Below are 22,724 nucleotides of genomic sequence, written 5' to 3'. Positions count from 1 at the left end.
CTGTGTTACACATGCAAATTTGGGAATGTATGAAATCTTGCTGTCATCCAGATTTTACCTTGATAATAACATCATTGGTTTAGCTATTGCTGTTCATGTCTTCCTAAGGAATATGGCTGTGATTCAACCTGGAGCTGAATTTTCTCCAAGAAGAGCACTCTTTTTAATTATACCATCTTCTGCTATTTCAATTGCTATGATAGTATTTTCATCATACAGAGAGAGAGAGAAATAAACAAAGTAAAGTGAGTGGGTCTCCTGGACCCAGGCAAAGAGAAGTACTGTTACTGATTAAATTGTAATTTTCTCCCTTACCACAGAGCATTTTTCAAAACCAATACTACAAAACCACTGATGTGCATTCATAATAAAACTGAAGCACTGAAATGTTTAAACTGGGTCTCCTGGACCCAGGGCTGCATCTAATGATCAAAAAGGTGAATGTTGGAACAATACCATGATTCATTTTATAACATACAGCTTCATTAGTTTGCAACAGAATTCGTCAAATGCATGAACACTACCAAACAACATTTCTCTAGAACTTCGCTTGAGATGTCAGTTGATTAAGAAACTTCAAACATTAAAAAACAAAGCTGTATTTGCTATGAGCCTGGATGAAAGCACAATACTCAAGCACACTGAACACGGCTTCCCATCTAAAAAATGATCAATACAAATGTCACACGAAAGAAGACTTACACAAAACTAATGACTACCGACAGGTTTGAGAAAAGCAAATTTAGTTCCGATCATGCCATTAACAAAGACTAGATTATCCTCCACACTATGATTAAATATATCTTGTTAATGGTTGGATCTAAAAGAAATTACCTAATATGTATGATAGACAAGGGTAATAGTTATATAAATTTTCGGACAACCAAGGAAGCTCCTTTATTCTAATTTCATAAAAAAAGCAACAACTACAGACTTGGGATGCATCTCTGTGGCATTCATTTAGTAGCAAACAAGATGAGAATGTATCAGCTAGTTATGGAAAATAAAGGGAGACTCTGGCAAAGAATCATGATGATGAGATGTAAACAAATATCATTAAAATGCAAAATTCCAGTCCAATCATACAAGAAGAGAACTAAGAAGCAGATATGAAGATCTGATTGTGTCACTTACATTGAGGTATTGATTAATGAGGTCAATCTTTGGTCTAGTATCATCTACATTCGCTAATTCTTGCTCTGGTTCCTCTTTTAACCGTTTGAGGATGGGCTTTGGGTTAAACTTTGCTGTACTTTTTCTGGAGACGCTCTTTTCATATTGTCTAGATGAATCCGAGGGAGAATATTGAGTAATTTTCCTGTGGAGAGAAAAATGTTTAAACTTACAGCATATATATCTATTTATTCATTCATTATACTTTGTTGCTGTCTCCCGCATTAGCAAGGCAGCGCAAGGAAACAGGCAAAAGAATGGCCCAACCCACCCACATACAAATGTATATACATACACGTCCACACTCAGCACATATACATATCTATACATCTCAACATATAAATACATATACACATACAGACATATACATATATGTACATGTACATAATTCATACTGTCTGCCCTTATTCATTCCCGTCGCCACCCCACCACACATGAAATAACAACCCCCTCCCCCCTGCTTGTGTGGGAGGTAGTGCTAGAAAAAGACAACAAAGGTGACATTCGTTCACACTCAGTCTGTAGCTGTCATGTATAATGCACCAAAACCACAGCTACCTTTCCACATCCAGGACCCACAAAACTTTCCATGGTTTACCCCAGACATGTCACATGCCCTGGTTCAATCCATTGACAACATGTCGACCCCGGTATACCACATCGTTCCAATTCACTCAATTCCTTGCACGCCTTTCACCATCCTCCATATTCAGGCCCTGATCACTCAAAATCTTTTTCACTCCATCTTTCCACCTCCAATTTGGTCTCCCACTTCTCCTCGTTCCCTCCACCTCTGACACACATATCCTCTTGGTCAATCTTTTCTCACTCATTCTCTCAATGTGACCAAACCTTCTCAAAACACCCTCTTCTGCTCTCTCAACCACACTCTTTTTATTTCCACATATCTCTCTTACCCTTTCATTACTTACTCAATCAAAAAATCTCACACCAAATACTGTCCTCAAACATCTCATTTCCAGCACATCCACCTTCCTCCACGCCTCGCAAACACATAACATTGTTGGAACCACTATTCCTTCAAACATACCCAGTTTTGCTTTCCAAGATAACGGTCTTGACTTCCACACACTCTTCAACATTCCCAGAACTTTCGCCCCCTCCCCCATCCTATGATTCACTTCCGCTTCCATGGTTCCATCCACTGCAAGATCCACTCCCAGATATCTATAACACTTCACTTCCTCCAGTTTTCTCCATTCAAACTTACCTCCTAATTGACTTGTCCCTCACCCCTACTGTACCCCATAACCTTGCTCTTATTCACATTTACTCTTAACTTTCTTCTTTCACACACTTTACCAAACTCAGTCACCAGCTTCTGCAGTTTCTCACCCGAATCAGCCACCAGCACTGTATCATCAGTGAACAACAACTGACTGACTTCCCAAGCTCTCTCATCCACAACAGACTGCATACTTGCCCCTCTTTCCAAAACTCTTGCATTCACATCACACACCCCTGCCACAAACCAACATTCACTGAGAACCAATCACTTTCCTCTCTTCCTACTCGTACACATGCCTTACATCCTCTATAAAAACTTTTCACTGCTTCTACCAACTTGCCACCCACACCATATACTCTTAATACCTTCCACAGAGCATTTCTATCAACTCTATCATATACCTTCTCCAGATCCATAAATGCTACATACAAATCCATTTGCTTTTCTAAGTATTTCTCACATACGTCTTTCAAAGCAAACACCTGATCCACACATCCTGTACCACTTCTGAAACCAAACTACTCTTCCCCAATCTGATGCTCTGTACATGCCCTCCCATATAGTTTCCCAGGAATACTCAACAAACTTAAACCTCTGTAATCTGAGCACTCACCTTTATCCCCTATGCCTTTGTACAATGGCACTATGCATGCACGCCGCCAATCCTCAGGCATCTCACCATGAGTCATACATACATTAATATCCTTAACAACTAATCAACAATACAGTCACCCCCTTTTTTAATTAATTCCACTACAATACCATCCAAACCCACCCCCTTGCCGGCTTTCATCTTCCGCAGAGCTTTTACTACCTCTTCCCTGTTGACCAAATCATTCTCTCTAACCCTCTCACTTCGCACACCACCTCGACCAAAACACTCTATATTTGCCACTCTATCATCTAACATATTCAACAAACCATCAAAATACTCACTCCATCTCCTCACATCACCACTACTTGTTATTACCTCCCCATTTGCCCCCTTCACCGATGTTCCCATTTCTTCTCTTGTCTTACGCACTTTATTTACCTCCTTCCAAAACATCTTTTTATTTTCCCTAAAATTTAATGATACTCTCTCACCCCAGCTCTCATATGCCCTCTTTTTCACCTCTTGCACCTTTCTCTTAACCTCCTGCCTCTTTCTTTTATACATCTCCCACGCATTTGCACTATTTCCTTTCAAAAATTGTCCAAATGCCTCTCTCTTCTCTTTCACTAACAATCTTACTTCTTCATCCCACCACTCACTACCCTTTCTAATCTGCCCACCTCCCACACTTCTCATGCCACAAGCATCCTTTGCGCAAGCCATCACGGTTTCCCTAAGTGCATCCTATTCCTCCCCAATTCCTCTAACGTTCTTTACTCTCACCTTTTTCCATTCTGCACTCAGTCTCTCCTGGTACTTCCTCACACAAGTCTCCTTCCTAAGCTCACTTACTCTCACCACTCTCTTCACCCCAACATTCTCTCTTCTTTTCTGAAAACCTCTACAAATCTTCACCTTAGCCTCCACAAGATAATGATCAGACATCCCTCCAGTTGCACCTCTCAGCACATTAACACCCAAAAGTCTCTCTTTCACACAACTATCAATTAACAAATAATCCAATAATGCTCTCTGGCCATCTCTCCTACTTACATACGTATACTAATGTATATCTCTCTTTTTAAACCAGGTATTCCCAATCACCAGTCCTTTTTCAGCGCACTACAAGTTCTTCATCATTTCAATTTACAACACTGAACACCCTATGTATACCAATTTTTCCCTCAACTGCCACATTACTCACCTTTGCATTCAAATCACCCATCACTATAACCTGGTCTCATGCATCAAAACTACTAACACACTCACTCAGCTGCTCCCAAAACACTTGCCTCTCATGATCTTTCTTCTCATGCCCAGGTGCATAAGCACCAATAATCACCCATCTCTCTCCATCCACTTTCAGTTTTACCCATATCATTCTAGAGTTTACTTTTTTACACTCCATCACATACTCCCACAACTCCTGTTTCAGGAGTAGTCCTACTCCTTCCCTTGCTCTTATCCTCCCACCAACCCCTCTCTCATCCCAACTCTCATTTGCCTTCTTTTTCACCTCTTGCACCTTTCTCTTGACCTGCTACTTTCTTTCATACATCTCCCGGTCATCTGCACTACTTCCCTGCAAAAATTGTTCAAACGCCTCTCTCTTCTCTTTACTAAAAATCTTAATTCTTCATCCCACCAATCACCCACCTTTCTACTCTGCCCATCTCCCAACTTTCTCATGCCACAGGCATCTTTTGCACAAGCCATCACTGCTTTTCTAAATACATCCCATTCCTCTCCTACTCCCCTTACGTCCTTTGCTCTTGCCTTTTGCCATCTTACACTCAATCTCTCCTGGTACTTCCTCCCACATTTCTCCTTTCCAGGCTCACTTACTCTCACCACTCTCTTCACCCCAACATTCTCTCTTCCTTTCTGAAAACCTCTATAAATCTTCACCTTAGCCTCCACAAGATAGTGATTAGACATCCCTCCAGCTGCCCCTCTAAGCACATTAACATCCAAAAGTCTCTCTTTTACACGCCTATCAATTTACACTTAATCCAATAACGCCCCCTGGCCATTTCTCCTACTTACATATGCACACTTTTTAAACAAAGGTATTCCCAATCACCAGTCCTTTTTCAGCAAATAAATCTACAAGCTCTTCATCACTTCCATTTACAACACTGAACATGCCATGTATACCAATCATACCTTCAACTGCCACATTACTTACCTTCACATTCAAATCACCCATGACTATAACCTGGTCTCGTGCATCAAAGCTGCTAACACACTCACTCAGCTGCTCCCAAAACATTTGCCTCTCATGATCGTTCTCCTCATGACCAGGTGCACAGGCACCATTAATCACCCCTCCCTTTCCATCCACTTTCAGTTTTACCCATATCAACCTAGAGTTTACTTTCTTACACTCTATCACATACTCCCACAACTGTTTCAGTAGCGCTACTCCTTCCTTTGCTCTTATCCTCTCACCAACCACTGACTTTACTCCAAAGACACTACCAAACCACTCTTCCCCTTTTACCTTGAGCTTCGTTTCGCTCTGAGCCAAAACATTCAGGTTCCTTTCCTCAAACATACTACCTATCTCTCCTCTTTTCTCATCTTGGTTACATCCCCACACATTTAGACACCCTAATCTGAGTCTTTGAGGAGGATGAGTACTCCCCACATGACTCCTTCTTATGTTTCCCCTTTTAGAAAGTCAAAATACAAGGAGGGGAGGGTTTCTAGCCCCCGCAACCGTCCCCTTTAGTTGCCTTCTACAACAAGCGGGGATTGCGTGGGAAGTATTCTTTCTCCCCTATCCCTATAAATAAATAAATAATAAATTCTCAAAGCTGATTATAATATCATACATATCATAAATGCTTTAAGCAAATACGGAAGTATAAAAAGTATGAGGAAAGGATACCAGTAAAATATGAAACTCCATGGAGTGTAAATACACATGGCAATAATAAGAGGGATTCACTTTCAGATGTACATTACGAAAGAAAGCATCAGTAAGATATAGTACTGATGTATGACATTTTTTTTTTTTTTTGCAAAATGAGTTAAAAGAATGAAAAGCAGGAAAGAAATAAACAAGAGAATCATCTGATAAAAATTAAAAGATGGGAAGCATTTTAATATCTCTCAGGGAATTAATGTCCTTGGCTTTTCTATTAGCATCAAAGCCTCAGGCTGGAAACATTAGTTATGCAAATTAATCCCCCAAAAAGGTGTGTGTGCCCTTGGATGAAAGCAGCATTCCCACAGTCACCTTCTGGAAGAGATACAGGTTAAGAGATTTGAGTAAATGTATGAAGGGTAAATAAATGGCACAAATAAAAATACAGAAGCTAGCTCTATGTAAAACCAGCATGAAAAACGGAAGGACAATTGAATGGAGTAGAGTGAAGAGTGAAAGATCTAGCTTGCAGGTTGATAGAAGTTATATAAATATACACATACATTTTTTTTTTTTTTTTTTTTTTTTTGCCACTGTCTCCCGCGTTTGCGAGGTAGCGCAAGGAAACAGACGAAAGAAATGGCCCAACCCACCCCCATACACATGCCTTGATTCAATCCACTGACAGCACGTCAACCCCGGTATACCACATCGCTCCAATTCACTCTATTCTTTGCCCTCCTTTCACCCTCCTGCATGTTCAGGCCCCGATCACACAAAATCTTTTTCACTCCATCTTTCCACCTCCAGTTTGGTCTCCCTCTTCTCCTCGTTCCCTCCACCTCCGACACATATATCCTCTTGGTCAATCTTTCCTCACTCATTCTCTCCATGTGACCAAACCATTTCAAAACACCCTCTTCTGCTCTCTCAACCACGCTCTTTTTATTTCCACACATCTCTCTTACCCTTACGTTACTTACTCGATCAAACCACCTCACACCAAACATTGTCCTCAAACATCTCATTTCCAGCACATCCATCCTCCTGCGCACAACTCTATCCATAGTCCACGCCTCGCAACCATACAACATTGTTGGAACCACTATTCCTTCAAACATACCTATTTTTGCTTTCCGAGATAATGTTCTCGACTTCCACACATTCTTCAAGGCTCCCAGAATTTTCGCCCCCTCCCCCACCCTATGATCCACATCCGCTTCCATGGTTCCATCCGCTGCCAGATCCACTCCCAGATATCTAAAACACTTCACTTCCTCCAGTTTTTCTCCATTCAAACTCACCTCCCAATTGAATTGACCCTCAACCCTACTGTACCTAATAACCTTGCTCTTATTCACATTTACTCTTAACTTTCTTCTTTCACACACTTTACCAAACTCAGTCACCAGCGTCTGCAGTTTCTCACATGAATCAGCCACCAGCACTGTACCATCAGCGAACAACAACTGACTCACTTCCCAAGCTCTCTCATCCCCAACAGACTTCATACTTGCCCCTCTTTCCAAAACTCTTGCATTCACCTCCCTAACAACCCCATCCATAAACAAATTAAACAATATATATATATATGTATATATATATGTATATTATCCCTGGGGATAGGGGTGAAAGAATACTTCCCACGCATTCCTCGCGTGTCGTAGAAAGCGACTAGAGGGGACGGGAGCGGGGGGCCAGAAATCCTCCCCTCCTTGTATTTTTTTAACTTTCTAAAATGGAAAACAGAAGAAGGAGTCACGCGGGGAGTGCTCATCCTCCTCGAAGGCTCAGATTGGGGTGCCTAAATGTGTGTGGATGTAACCAAGATGTGAAAAAAGGAGAGATAGGTAGTATGTTTGAGGAAAGGAACCTGGATGTTTTGGCTCTGAGTGAAACGAAGCTCAAGGGTAAAGGGGAAGAGTGGTTTGGGAATGTCTTGGGAGTAAAGTCAGGGGTTAGTGAGAGGACAAGAGCAAGGGAAGGAGTAGCAGTACTCCTGAAACAGGAGTTGTGGAAGTATGTGATAGAATGTAAGAAAGTAAATTCTCGATTAATATGGGTAAAACTGAAAGTTGATGGAGAGAGATGGGTGATTATTGGTGCATATGCACCTGGGCATGAGAAGAAAGATCATGAGAGGCAAGTGTTTTGGGAGCAGCTGAATGAGTGTGTTAGTGGTTTTGATGCACGAGACCGGGTTATAGTGTTGGGTGATTTGAATGCAAAGGTGAGTAATGTGGCAGTTGAGGGAATAATTGGTATACATGGGGTGTTCAGTGTTGTAAATGGAAATGGTGAAGAGCTTGTAGATTTATGTGCTGAAAAAGGACTGATGATTGGGAATACCTGGTTTAAAAAGCGAGATATACATAAGTATACTTATGTAAGTAGGAGAGATGGCCAGAGAGCGTTATTGGATTTCGTGTTAATTGACAGGCGCGCGAAAGAGAGACTTTTGGATGTTAATGTGCTGAGAGGTGCAACTGGAGGGATGTCTGATCATTATCTTGTGGAGGCTAAGGTGAAGATTTGTATGGGTTTTCAGAAAAGAAGAGTGAATGTTGGGGTGAAGAGGGTGGTGAGAGTAAGTGAGCTTGGGAAGGAGACTTGTGTGAGGAAGTACCAGGAGAGACTGAGTACAGAATGGAAAAAAGTGAGAACAATGGAAGTAAGGGAAGTGGGGGAGGAATGGGACGTATTTAGGGAATCAGTGATGGATTGCGCAAAAGATGCTTGTGGCATGAGAAGAGTGGGAGGTGGGTTGATTAGAAAGGGTAGTGAGTGGTGGGATGAAGAAGTAAGAGTATTAGTGAAAGAGAAGAGAGAGGCATTTGGACGATTTTTTGCAGGGAAAAAATGAAATTGATACACATACATACGTATATATTATTGCTTTGAAGAATGTATGTGAGGATTAGTACAAAAAACAGATGGATTTGTATGTAGCAATTATGGATCTGGAGAGGGCATATGATACGGTTGATAGAGATGCTTTGTGGAAGTATATGGTTGGGGAGGTAGGTTGCTAGAAGCAGTGAAAAGTTTTTACCAAGGATGTAAGGCATGTGTACAAGTAGGAAGAGAGGAGGGCAATTGGTTCCCAGTGAATGTCAGTTTGCGGCAGGGGTGTGTGATGTCCCCATGGATGTTTAATTTGTTTACGGATGGGGTGGTTAGGCAGGTAAATGCAAGAGTTTTGGAGAGAGGGGCGAGTATGCAGTCTATTGGGGATGAGAGGGCCTGGGAAGTAAGTCAGTTGTTGTTCGCCGATGATACAGCTCCTGTGGCTGATTTGGGTGAGAAACCGCAAAAGTTGGTGACTGAGTTTGGAAAAGTGTGTGAAAAGAGAAAGTTTTCAGAGTAAACGTGAATAAGAGCAAGGTTATTAGGTTCAGTTGGGTTGAGGGACAAGTTAATTGGAATACAAAATTGAATGGAGAAAAATTGGAGGAAGTGAAGTGTCTTAGATATCTGGAAGAGGACTTTGCAGCAAATGGAAACATGGAAGTGGAAGTTAGTCACAGGGTGGGGAAGGGGCGAAGGTTCTGAGAGTGATGAAAAATGTGTGGAAGGACAGAATGTTATCTGGGAAAACAAAAATGGGTATGTTTGAAGGAATAGTAGTTCCAACAATAATATATGGTTGCAACACATGGGCTATAGACAGGGTTGTACAGAGGATGGTGGATGTGTTGGAAATGAAATGTTTGAGGACAATATGTGGTAAGAGGTGGCTTGATCCAGTAAGAAATGAAAGGGTAAGAGAGATATGTGGTAATAAAAAGAGCATGGTTGAAAGGGCAGAAGAGGGTGTGATGAAATGGTTTGGGCATATGGAGAGAATGCGTTAGGAAAGATTGACAAAGAGGATATACGAGGCAGAGGTGAAGGGAACAAGGAGAAGATTTTGAGCGATTGGGGCCTGAACAAACAGGAGGGTGAGAGGCATGCAAGGAACAGAGTGAATTGGAACTATGTGGTATACTGGGGTTGACATGCTGTCGATGGACTGAACCATGGCATGTGAAGCGTTTGGGGTAAAACATGGAAAGGTCTGGGGGCCTGGATGTGGATAGGGAGCTGTGGTTTCATTACATTACACATGACAGCTAGAGACTTAGTGTGAATGAATGTGACCTTTTTTGTCTATTTTCCTGGCACTACCTTGCTGAAGCAAGGGGCAGTAATGCTGTTTCCTGTGGGGTGGGGTAGTGACAGGAATGGATGAAGGCAAGCAAGTATGAATATGTACATATGTATATGTCTGTGTATGTGTATGTATACATATATCCATGGAAATGAGTGTGGCTGTGAGAAGAAGAGGGTGTGCTGAAATGCTTTGGATATATGGAGAGAATGAGTGAGGAAAGGCTGACAAAGAGGATATATGTGTGAGAAGTTAAGGGGGTGAAAAGTTATTGAGTGACTAGAGCCTGAACAAGCAGAAGGGTGAAAGGCGCGCACAGGATAGAGTGAATATGAACAATTTGTACACTAGGATGAAATTGCTGTAAATGGACTGAACCAGGGCATGTGAAATGTCCAGGGTAAACCAAGGAAAGGTCTGTGGAGCCCAGGTGTGGATAGGGAGCTGTGGTTTTGGTGCATTACACATTACTTCTTGTGTCTGGACATGAGCGGATGCAGCCTTTCTTCATCTGTTTCCTGGCAATGCCTTGCTGACACGAGGTGGCACTGGGAATAGATGGAGGCGAGTAAATAGGAATATGTAAATGTGTATATCCCTGGGGATAGGGGAGAAAGAATACTTCCCACGTATTCCCTGCGTGTCGTAGAAGGCGACTAAAAGGGAAGGGAGCGAGGGGCTGGAAATCCTCCCCTCTTGGTGAGGATATTCCCTCAAAGGTCCAGTCCTCTGTTCTTAATGCAACCTCGCTAATGCGGAAAATGGCGAATAATATGAAAGAAGAAAGAAAGAAATGTGTATACATGCATATGTATTTGTAAGTTTATGCAAATATATATGTCTATGTACATGTATGTGCAAGTATGTTTACATATGCGTATGGGAGTGGATGCCTCTTCCTTTGTCTGTTTCCTGGTGCTACCTTGCTAATGTGGAAAATGGTGATCAAGTATAACAAATGAAATATAAAATAAAATGAATAAATATCTAAAACTGTTCCTCATTCCATGGAGTGCATCCAGTGCATACAGAACCTCAGTTCATTATACCCATCAAGCCTAAACATACAAATACTATAAGAAAACTCACCCATCAGTTATACCATAAATCTCCTTCATGTAGTCTTTCAGCATAAGTAATAGCAAGCATCCCTGAGAGGCATTGATACACTCTACCAGGGGTGTTAGGCTCTGAGGCAGACGAGACAAATATACTTCTACGTCCTCTTCATCATCCAAGTCATCCACAAATTCAGGCTGGCCAGTTTCCGGGTTAATTTTAACTTCGGCATTGGGAGGTGGCAGCAGAGCCTGAAGATATGTACAAGAAATAATCTGATATATGAACAAAAACATACCTAAAATGGGCAAGGGAATGAAACTGTACAATGATAAACAAACATCAACCTTAATATATAATTTACAATAGTGGAGAAAACTAAATCTGCCATGAAGTCTCCTTGCATGAACTTTTGTTAATACAAAAATTAACTTATGTTAATAAATAAAGGTGAGAAAAGCTGTGCTAGATGAAATGATATGAGAGGATTCTTTGGAGATTGACCATATTGCAGTTTTTGTGAAGGTGAGGATCAAAGAGAAGTGGAGGTATGGTGTAAGGGAGAATGGGAAGGTAAAAGTGTTGAAAAGTGAGAAGATGAATCAGAAAGAATGCAAGGAGTATGAGAGGACAATGACCATAAGTTCAGATGGAAAAGCAGTAAATTCAGGGTTGCAGACATGTGTGAATGGAGTCTAAAATGTTCACAGAAAGACTACTAAAGGTAGTAGAATTACTAGTTGGATACCTGGACATGAGATATAGGAATAAAAAGGGAAATGCATGAGGACAGATGAGATTAGAAATGCTGTGGAAGAAAAGAAAAAGGCATATGGTAGATTGCTTGAAAGGACTGTATCATTGGAAGTTCAGCAAAGGAGGAGAGAAGACTATATAATGTGTAAGCACAATGTTAAGAAGCTGATAGAAGAAAGCAAAGAAAAAGTGGATGAAGATTTTGGAAGTTGAGTGATGAGTTTAAAGAAAATAAGATACTTTACTAGGACGTAAAAAAGGAAAGAGTTGGTTGGATGTAAGAGTGGAAATATTCATGTGAGAAGTAAGGAAGTAAGAGTTGCTGAATCAAATGGAGGAAGTGAAAAAAAGATGGAAAGACCAATCTAAGGACTGATGAATGTGGAAGAAGGTGAGGCAGCACTTTTACATGCATGGGTATGGAGGATGGAAGGAAGAGGATACAAGCGCAAGGGACCATAGCAAGAAGGGAGGTGATAAGGGTGATAAGGAAGCTGAAGGTAGGAAAGGAACCTGGAATGGATAGGATTATAGCTTAAATGCAGAAGTACGGAGTAGAAAGTGTGATGGACTGGATGCATTTGATATGTAATTCAACATGGATACAGAAGATTGCACCTGATGATTGAGTGAAAACTATCAGTGTTCCTTTATTCATAAGGAGCTAAGAATGTATGAAGCAATCACTGAGAAATAAGTCAGATAGGAATACCAAGGAAGTGTATGCAAGACTGATTCCTGAAAAAGTGATGGAAGTGACTGAATGCAGAATAAGTGAGGAGCAAGGGATTTTTAGGAAAGGCAGAGGATGTGTAGTGACGCAAATCACTTTATCCCACTTAAGATGGCGTTGGTGTCCGCCAATGAAGTCAGTGTTCTCCAGCGAGTATTGACAACTACATAGCATGCTGGCATATCACATGAGAATGTCTCAGGAGCAGTTTTGTTGATGTAGGAGGTGGGAATGTATTGTTGTGTTCCCCACTTATGCCCTGGATTTCTATAATTTTTCTCTCTTTTCATACCCCTATCACCTACTATGGTTGGAAATACTCACCTTACAAGTGAGAAAATAGCTTCTCTAGTTGCACTTTACATGGGAAATCAGCCACTTAAGGAAATTTCTAATATTACTCAAGTGAGCCTGAGATCAGTACAGCAGAGGGTGAAAAAATTTAATGATAGCAGCAGCACCCCTACATCAACCCATGTGAAATGCCCTTGGAAGACCAGAAAAACCTCTCCATCAACTCTGAATGTTCCTAGATATCAAGTGGATGCAGATTCACACTTGAGTGCAAAAGAAAAACCTGGACTGCTTAGTGGTGTATTGGTAAGGGCAGTGCAACGCCACTTACACGAGGACCTTAAGTACCAGGGCTGTTAACTGTCCCAATATACTTGTAACCCGAAGGCATCAGTTGAGTAGAAATGAGTCAATTTTTCCGAGAAATCTTTAGTGTGGGATATGGCTAAGTTCATAAGTGTCTTGAGAAATAATGAGTCCTCAAATGTTGCATTTCAAAATTTCAAAAACATTCTACTTCTTCCATATATTCTTACCTGGAGCCAAATTCCATCTCTATGAAACGCTGTTTGGACTATTGTGCCCTCCCAGACAAAGACATCTTTCTCCAAGTATTCCTTCATGTGCCTAAGACCTTCATCCTCTTACCCACCCTAAGACCCCATGTTTGCAGGTATAATAGTAGTCCTGACAGTGTTCCACAGATGAGTGGCTTGGGCTTTACGTCAGAATATGAAAAAAGGAATGTGTGTTGGAAACGAAATGTTTGAGGACAATTTGTGATGTGAGAAAAGTTAACCGAGTAAGAAATGACAGGGTACGAGAGAAGTGTGGTAATAAGACTATAGTTAACATCACTGAAGAATGCTTGCTAAGTGGCTTGGACTCATGGGTAGCTGTCTTTTCCTTCTGCCTTAACAACATGTTGACTGCCACCATTCTGTCCACAAACATACAACTTCTCCATGTCACACATAACACTTAACAACGCTTAACTCACATAACTCACTCTTTGTAACTCTACATTTTCCTGTGGAGAGCACTATGCAAAATGCACTGCCTTTTGGCAAATTGGTAGAAGTGACAGATAGAAACAGTAGGTAGGAACTTTAGACAGGAGCATTAGGTGGAAACATAAGATAGAAGTAGTAGGTAGGACCATCAGCTGGAAGCATTAGGCAGTTTGAAATATTGGGCAGCAGCTGGTAGGTACATTAGGTAGAAGCCTCTAAAAACACTGCGCTATAATTGCCCTCGGCCAGTGGCCTGTTAAAGGTGAGGTACTTAAGGTAAGCAGCACTGAAGTTCATCAGTTATGGAAACTCTTTTGCCATGGCCAACCCCGTGAAGGAGTTCTTTGTTGAGATAATTCAGATTTACAGTACCTCTGCATTTCATTTTGTAATATTTTCAAAACCAGTAGTATTTCATGTCATATGTTTGGTGTCTTGCTTTGTCTGTACATACATACACATGTGAAAAAAAAAAAAATCTGAAAAAAAGGTAAGGGAAGGTACTAATTCAACAAAACTATAGCCAACCATCCACAGCCAGTTCTCAGAGACTATAACATGATTTACCAAGACCACTTCATATGCCCTGTTTCAACTCAGGGACAGAATGTCACCTGCTATATACATCATCAAGCCCATTTGTTCTCATCCATGCATGCCTCACCCTCTTAAATGTTCATGTTCTGATACCCAAAAGTCCCTCTCACAGATATCATTCTACAACTCTTAGGAACATGATGAAATCTTCCTAGCCTACATAGTATGCCTATCCAGTCAGGTAAAGAAGCAAATACAAGCATTCAAGGAGGAGGAGGAAATCCTTGACCACATGAAAAGGCAAATAGGCAAAGAATAAGAAAAAATTAAGAATGATAGACATGTAAATGGAACTGGCCACTGCAATCAAACCCCCCAGTTTACTGCTTTGGTTAAGGGAAAAAATCCTTGACCACAGGAAATAAAGCATATAAAAAACATTACCTCTCGGAAAGACTGAAGGAGGTTGGAACCCGTGACAGAGATCATTATGTCTATGTGATGAATGATGAAGAGTGGCTCGTCCAGCACCTGATATGGGAAGTATGCCAGGTTGTCCGTGATGAACAATAATTCACACAAGCTTGTTCTCTGTGGATAAAATAAATATCAAATAAAAACAAGACATTTCTATATCATTTCTCAAACTCATCTAGTTCTACCAAATAGTTACTTCTAAGTTTTTTTTCTTTTTTTTTTTGCTTTGTCGCTGTCTCCCGCATTTGCGAGGTAGCGCAAGGAAACAGACGAAAGAAATGGCCCAACCCACCCCCATACACATGTATATACATACGTCCACACACGCAAATATACATACCTACACAGCTTTCCATGGTTTACCCCAGACGCTTCACATGCCCTGATTCAATCCACTGACAGCACGTCAACCCCGGTATACCACATTGCTCCAACTCACTCTATTCCTTGCCCTCCTTTCACCCTCCTGCATGTTCAGGCCCCGATCACACAAAATCTTTTTCACTCTATCTTTCCACCTCCAATTTGGTCTCCCTCTTCTCCTCGTTCCCTCCACCTCCGACACATATATCCTCTTGGTCAATCTTTCCTCACTCATTCTCTCCATGTGACCAAACCATTTCAAAACACCCTCCTCTGCTCTCTCAACCACGCTCTTTTTATTTCCACACATCTCTCTTACCCTTACGTTACTTACTCGATCAAACCACCTCACACCACACATTGTCCTCAAACATCTCATTTCCAGCACATCCATCCTCCTGCGCACAACTCTATCCATAGTCCACGCCTCGCAACCATACAACATTGTTGGAACCACTATTCCTTCAAACATACCCATTTTTGCTCTCCGAGATAATGTTCTCGACTTCCACACATTCTTCAAGGCTCCCAGAATTTTCGCCCCCTCCCCCACCCTATGATCCACTTCCGCTTCTATGGTTCCATCCGCTGCCAGATCCACTCCCAGATATCTAAAACACTTCACTTCCTCCAGTTTTTCTCCATTCAAACTCACCTCCCAGTTGACTTGACCCTCAATCCTACTGTACCTAATAACCTTGCTCTTATTCACATTTACTCTTAACTTTCTTCTTTCACACACTTTACCAAGTTTACTAAGTTAGTTTTATTATTAAAGGGAAGGAGTACCCGTGCTCATGTACCTACAACAAGATTTTGAGATGACCAGGACTATTAGTATATTTCAAAGCACCAGACCACAGAATACTACATCATCGCTTGCTGTGAACATTGCATTCCTGTCTACAACTGGTTCACATGCAACAATTCTTAGCAATTTACTGAATCTTCTTTAAAATGGTATTCTTATTTAGAGTAAGTTTTTCTTACCTATGATGAGAGCCCTCACCTATCTGAGAAAGCTTACTTTTTAGAGGGTTAAAACACCACTTTATCTCTCAACATAAGTGTATCTGAGAGGATTCATCTTCCTCAACCATCATAAAATGCATAAGGCCAGGGACTTTACAACCAAACAGTAACCTGCCCAAGCCAATGCCTTCACAAGCAAAGTCATAAAATGGCCAGGTGCTACTAGCCACAACCATTTATTCAACTGTTTGCATTGGCACTGCATGTTCTGGCTTTCCATGGGATGAGTTGGCTTGTAGTATATCCACCTTGGGTCCTGCCCTTCTGAATATATGATTGATATTGTTTTTCATTCATTTGTGGTTTAAATCATTTATTTGTGGTTTAAATCATGTTTTTCATATTTGTTCATTTCACACTCCAGCAAGGCAGCACCAGAAAGACTAAGAAATTGCCTCAATTGTTCTCATTCACTCTTTAGCTGTCATGTGCAATGCAAGAAAACCACAGCCCCCTAACAAGAATTAAGCCCTACAGACCTTTCCATGGTTTCACCAGACTGCTTCAAATGCCCTGGCTCAGTCCACTGATAGTGCGTCACCCCTTTTCCATATTACAATGCTACAATTCATTTCATCGTGTGCATTGCCCCCTTTCCATATTACAATGCTACAATTCATTCCATCGTGCATGCCTTTCATGCTCCTAAATAGTCAAGCCCAGAGCAATCAAAATCTTTTCAAATCCAATTCAGTATCTTCCTTTTCCTTGTCCCCTCCACTTCTGACACATCATTTCAGCACAGCCTCTTCAGCTCTCTCAACCATACTCTTCTTATTATCACACCTCTTTCTTTCCCTCTCATTTCTTGCTCAATCAACCCTCCTCACACCATATATTTCCCTCACAGATCTTATTTCCAATACATTCACCCTCTTCCACACACTCTAATCTATAGCCCATGCCTCACATCCATACAATATCATTGGTACTACTATAGCTTCAAACATACCCATTTTTGACCTCTCTTTCCATAGACTCCTCAATATTCCCAGAACCTTTGCCCCCTCACCCATCCTGTGACTCACTTCAGCTTCCATATGCTGTCAAAGCCACTCACAGGCATCTAAAAACACTTCACTTCCTCCAAGGTTTCTCCACCAAACTCTCACAGAAACCAATCTGTTTCTCTCCAATGCTAAACCTAATAACTTTGTTCTTATTCATATTTACTCTCAACCTTTTTCCTTTTGCATACTCTCCTAAACTCAGAAACAAACTTTGCAGTTTCTAATTTTGATCTGCCATCAATGCCATGCCATCAGCAAACATTTTATTCAACTCACAAGCACACCCATCCCTCCCATACTGCACACCTACACCTTACCCCTAAATCCTCACATTCCCTTCCCTCATGACCCCATCCATAAATTGACTGAACAGCCATGGTGACATCACACATCCCATCTGTAGACTCATCTTCACTTGGGCCCACTTACCCTCCTCTCTACTTTCTCACAATCATACAGCACTCTCTTGGTAAAAACTCCTCTCTGCTCTTAATTGCTTTCCCTGACAACATACATTCATAACACCTTCTACAAAGTATCTCCATCAACCCTATCATGTGCTTTATCCAGATCCATACATGCTGTATACAAATCCTTCTGTTTCTTTAAGTATTTCTTGGACACACTCTTGACAGCCAACACATGATCCATATGTCCTCAACTACTCCTGACACCACATTCTTTCTAAACAATCTGATGCTTTGCACATGCTACCAACCTCTCAATTAAAGCTCTCCCATACAACTTACCATGCACATTCAAAAACATATACACTAATACCTCAGTTAGCTGTTAGCACTAACCTATAGAGCACTGTTTCATTATAGCACTCGTGATTGAATCTTGAAACTCTAGTTTTACTAGGAAACAAATTGGTGAAAATCCATAAAATTAGTCAAAAGTCACAAGCCCAAACACTCACAACACACCATGAGCAGCTCTGTTTATACTCACCTTGCCAATCAGAGCACCATACACACATAGGATCACATCCAACCAGTGCTGAGTGCTCTTCTCAGTTAGTACAGAAAATTTTTTGCCATGCTTACAGTATGCACATGTTCTTGCTGGCTTGCCAATTTCTTGATAATACTCTTGAGTATTTTTTACACATCATTTCTGGATGATGGCATATAAGTTCAAATAAAGGGTAGTGCATCTAAAGTGTCGAGAAAAAGCCTTTCCTTGGATGTAAAATTACAACAGATGAGAAGGTTGGAAGCTGGTAAGCATAAGGTCAATGTTGGCAATGCTTTCAAATTGGCTTCATAAACAGATAGAACCATCATTAAGAATGCAGACAAACAAGCAAACCCGATCAACATCCACCGCCTCCTGTCTCCCTCCCACCCACTGCGTCTCACAAACACACTACCTTTCTCATTCATCACTATTGACTAACCAAGTTATTCAGGATACAATATTGTACACTGATTCTTTGTTATTCATCAATTAGTAAAGACAAAATACCGTAATAATCTGTGCTTACTTATACGTGAAGTCCTCGTACACAATCCTGCATACAGGTGAAAAATAATGTCATCAGGAACACATCTCCAAGTATGCTATGGTAGTGCCAAGACAAGATGAATGGTCTCATTTGCCCATGTCCACTCTCTAGTTGGTGTCATGCATAATGCACCAACACCTAACAGCCACACACCTCAGACCATGCCTTGGATTCCCCTTACAACTTCATATGCCCTGGTTCAGCCCACTGACAGAATACTATCCCCTATATATCACAGTGCTTTCATTTACCTAGCTCCTAACATGCCTCTCATTCTCCTACATCCCATTACTGTTCTCCCCTCCTCCTCACTCCCACCACTTCTGACAAATATCATCTCAGTCATTCTCTTTTCACTCATGTTCTTTATTTACCCAAACTACTTCAGTAAACCCCCATTCAACTCTCTATCATGCTTAGCTTACTATTAGACCTCTCTCTTATATCAAGAGCAAGGTTATTAGGTACAGCAGGGTTGGGGGACAAGTCAATTGGGAGGTAAGTTTGAATGGAGAAAAACTGGAGAAAGAGAAGTGTTTTAGAAATTTGGGAGTGGATTTGGTAACAGATGGAAACATGGAAGTGAAAGTGAGTCACAGGGTGGGGGAGGGGGCGAAAGTTTTTGGGAGCGTTGAAAAATGTGTGGAAGGCGAGAACATTATGGGTATGTTTGAAGGAATAGTGGTTCCAACAACGTTATATGGTTGCGAGGGCTAGGCTATAGCTAGAGTTGTGTGGAGGAGGGTGGATGTGTTAGAAATGAGATGTTTGAGGACAATATGTGGTGTGTGGTGGTTTGATTAAGTAATGAAAGGGTAAGAGAGATGTTGGTAATAAAAAGAAGGTGGTTGAGAGAGCAGAAGAGGGTGTTTTGAAATGGAGAGAATGAGTGAGGAAAGATTGACAAAGAGGGTATATGTGTCAGAGGTGGAGGGAACAAGAAATGGGAGACCAAATTGGAGGTGGAAGGATGGAGTGAAAAAGATTTTGAGCGATCGGGGCCTGAACATGCAGGAGGGTGAAAGGCGTGCAAGGAATAGAGTGAATTGTGGTATACCAGGGCTGACGTACTGTCAATGGATTGAACCAGGGCATGTGAAGCGTCTGGGGTAAACCATGGAAAGTTTTGTGGGGCCTGGATGTAAAAAGGGAGCTGTGGTTTCGGTACATTATACATGACAGCTAGAGCTTGAGTGTGAACGAATGTGGCCTTTGTTGTCTTTTCCTAGCACTACCTTGCATGCATGTGGGGGAAGAGGGTTGTCATTTCATGTGTGGCAGGGTGGTGGCAGGAATGAATAAAGCAGCAAGTATGAATTACGTATATGTGTACATATGTATATGTCTGAGTATGTATATATAGGTATACATTGAAATGTATTGGTATGCATATGTGTGTGTGGACATGTATGTATATACATGTGTATGTGGGTGGGTTGGGCCATTCTTTCATCTGTTTCCTTGTGCTACCTCGCTAACGTGGGAGACAGCGACAAAGTATAACAAGTATAATAAATATCTATTGATTTTTTTTTTTTTTTGTCGCTGTCTCCCGCGTTTGCGAGGTAGCGCAAGGAAACAGACGAAAGAAATGGCCCAACCCACCCCCATACACATGTATATACATACGTCCACACACGCAAATATACATACCTACACAGCTTTCCATGGTTTACCCCAGACGCTTCACATGCCCTGATTCAATCCACTGACAGCACGTCAACCCCGGTATACCACATCGATCCAATTCACTCTATTGCTTGCCCTCCTTTCACCCTCCTGCATGTTCAGGCCCCGATCACACAAAATCTTTTTCATTCCATCTTTCCACCTCCAATTTGGTCTCCCACTTCTCGTTCCCTCCACCTCCGACACATATATCCTCTTGGTCAATCTTTCCTCACTCATTCTCTCCATGTGCCCAAACCATTTCAAAACACCCTCTTCTGCTCTCTCAACCACGCTCTTTTTATTTCCACACATCTCTCTTACCCTTACGTTACTTACTCGATCAAACCACCTCACACCACACATTGTCCTCAAACATCTCATTTCCAGCACATCCATCCTCCTGCGCACAACTCTATCCATAGCCCAAGCCTCGCAACCATACAACATTGTTGGAACCACTATTCCTTCAAACATACCCATTTTTGCTTTCCGAGATAATGTTCTCGACTTCCACACATTCTTCAAGGCTCCCACAATTTTCGCCCCCTCCCCCACCCTATAATTCACTTCCGCTTCCATGGTTCCATCCGCTGCCAGATCCACTCCCAGATATCTAAAACACTTTACTTCCTCCAGTTTTCCTCCATTCAAACTTACCTCCCAATTGACTTGACCCTCAACCCTACTGTACCTAATAACCTTGCTCTTATTCACATTTACTCTTAACTTTCTTCTTTCACACACTTTACCAAACTCAGTCACCAGCTTCTGCAGTTTCTCACATGAATCAGCCACCAGCACTGTATCATCAGCAAACAACAACTGACTCACTTCCCAAGCTCTCTCATCCACAACAGACTTCATACTTGCCCCTCTTTCCAAAACTCTTGCATTCACCTCCCTAACAACCCCATCCATAAACAAATCAAACAACCATGGAGACATCACACACCCCTGCCGCAAACCTACATTCACTGAGAACCAATCACTTTCCTCTCTTCCTACACGTACACATGCCTTACATCCTCGATAAAAATTTTTCACTGCTTCTAACAACTTGCCTCCCACACCATATATTCTTAATACCTTCCACAGAGCATCTCTATGAACTCTATCATATGCCTTCATTGATTTATTCATTTATTATACTTTGTCGCTGTTTCCCGCATTAGCAAGGTAGCGCAAGGAAACAGATGAAACAATGGCCCAACCCATCCACATACACATGTATATACATACACGTCCACACACACACATATACATACCTATACATCTCAACGTATACATATATATATACACACACAAACATATACATATATACAAATGTACATAATTCATATTGTCTGCCTTTATTCATTCCCATCACCACCCCACTACACATGAAATGACAACCCCCTTCCCCACATGCACGTGAGGTAGCACTAGGAAAAGACAACAAAGGCCACATTCGTTCACACTCAGTCTCTAGTTGCCATGTATAATGCACCGAAACCACAGCTCCCTTTCCACATCCAGGCCCCACAAAACCTTCCATGGTTTACCCCAGACGCTTCACATGCCCTGGTTCAATCCACTGATAGCACGTTGACCCCGGTACACCGCATCGTTCCAATTCACTCTATTCCTTGCATGCCTTTCAGGAACAGTTTTAGGCCCCAATCACTCAAAATCTTTTTCACTCCATCTTTCCACCTCCAATCTGGTCTCCCACTTCTCGTTCCCTCCACCTCTGACACATATATTTTCTTTGTCAATCTTTCCTCACTCACTCTCTCCATGTGACCAAACCATTTCAAAACACCCTCTTCTGCTCTCTCAACCACACTCTTTTTATTACCACACATCTGTCTTACCCTTTCATTACTTACTCGGTCAAACCACCTCACACCACATAGTGTCCTCAAACATCTCATTCGAGGACATATACTGACCTTAAAAATTCTATTTCAAACATCTACACCCTTTTCTGCTCTTTTCTAATTTGGGCCCATCCTATAAAGTTAGCTGGGAGTACTACACCATCAAACGTAACTTCTTTTGCCTTCACAGACAGTGAACTCTCTTTCCAAGCACTCTTCAATGCACCCAGGACCTTTGCCTCCTCATCTACCCTATGATTCACACCACCTCCCATTGTTCCATCTATTGTCATGTCCAGTCCTAAGTATCTAAAACATTCTACTTCCCCCCATTTCTCTCTCTTCAAACTGACAAACCCTACTAACCCTCT

General features: G+C 41.5%; 1 protein-coding gene across 1 annotated transcript in view; it reads right to left on the bottom strand.

The window, feature by feature from the left end:
- LOC139749706 (nipped-B-like protein) overlaps positions 1 to 22,724 on the bottom strand; it is a 448,638-nt gene that overhangs the window by 18,316 nt on the left and 407,598 nt on the right. Inside the window, exons 16-18 of the mRNA XM_071663859.1 lie at positions 14,876 to 15,022; positions 11,129 to 11,349; positions 1,135 to 1,318 (exon numbers count right to left, since the gene is read on the bottom strand). Of these exons, the coding sequence (XP_071519960.1) occupies positions 1,135 to 1,318; positions 11,129 to 11,349; positions 14,876 to 15,022 (552 nt within the window). The remainder of the gene's footprint in view (positions 1 to 1,134; positions 1,319 to 11,128; positions 11,350 to 14,875; positions 15,023 to 22,724) is intronic.

Source organism: Panulirus ornatus, chromosome 8, assembly GCF_036320965.1.
Source record: "Panulirus ornatus isolate Po-2019 chromosome 8, ASM3632096v1, whole genome shotgun sequence".
NCBI classification, from domain to species: Eukaryota; Metazoa; Arthropoda; class Malacostraca; order Decapoda; family Palinuridae; genus Panulirus; species Panulirus ornatus.
This window is presented reverse-complemented; position numbering and strand designations above follow the sequence as displayed.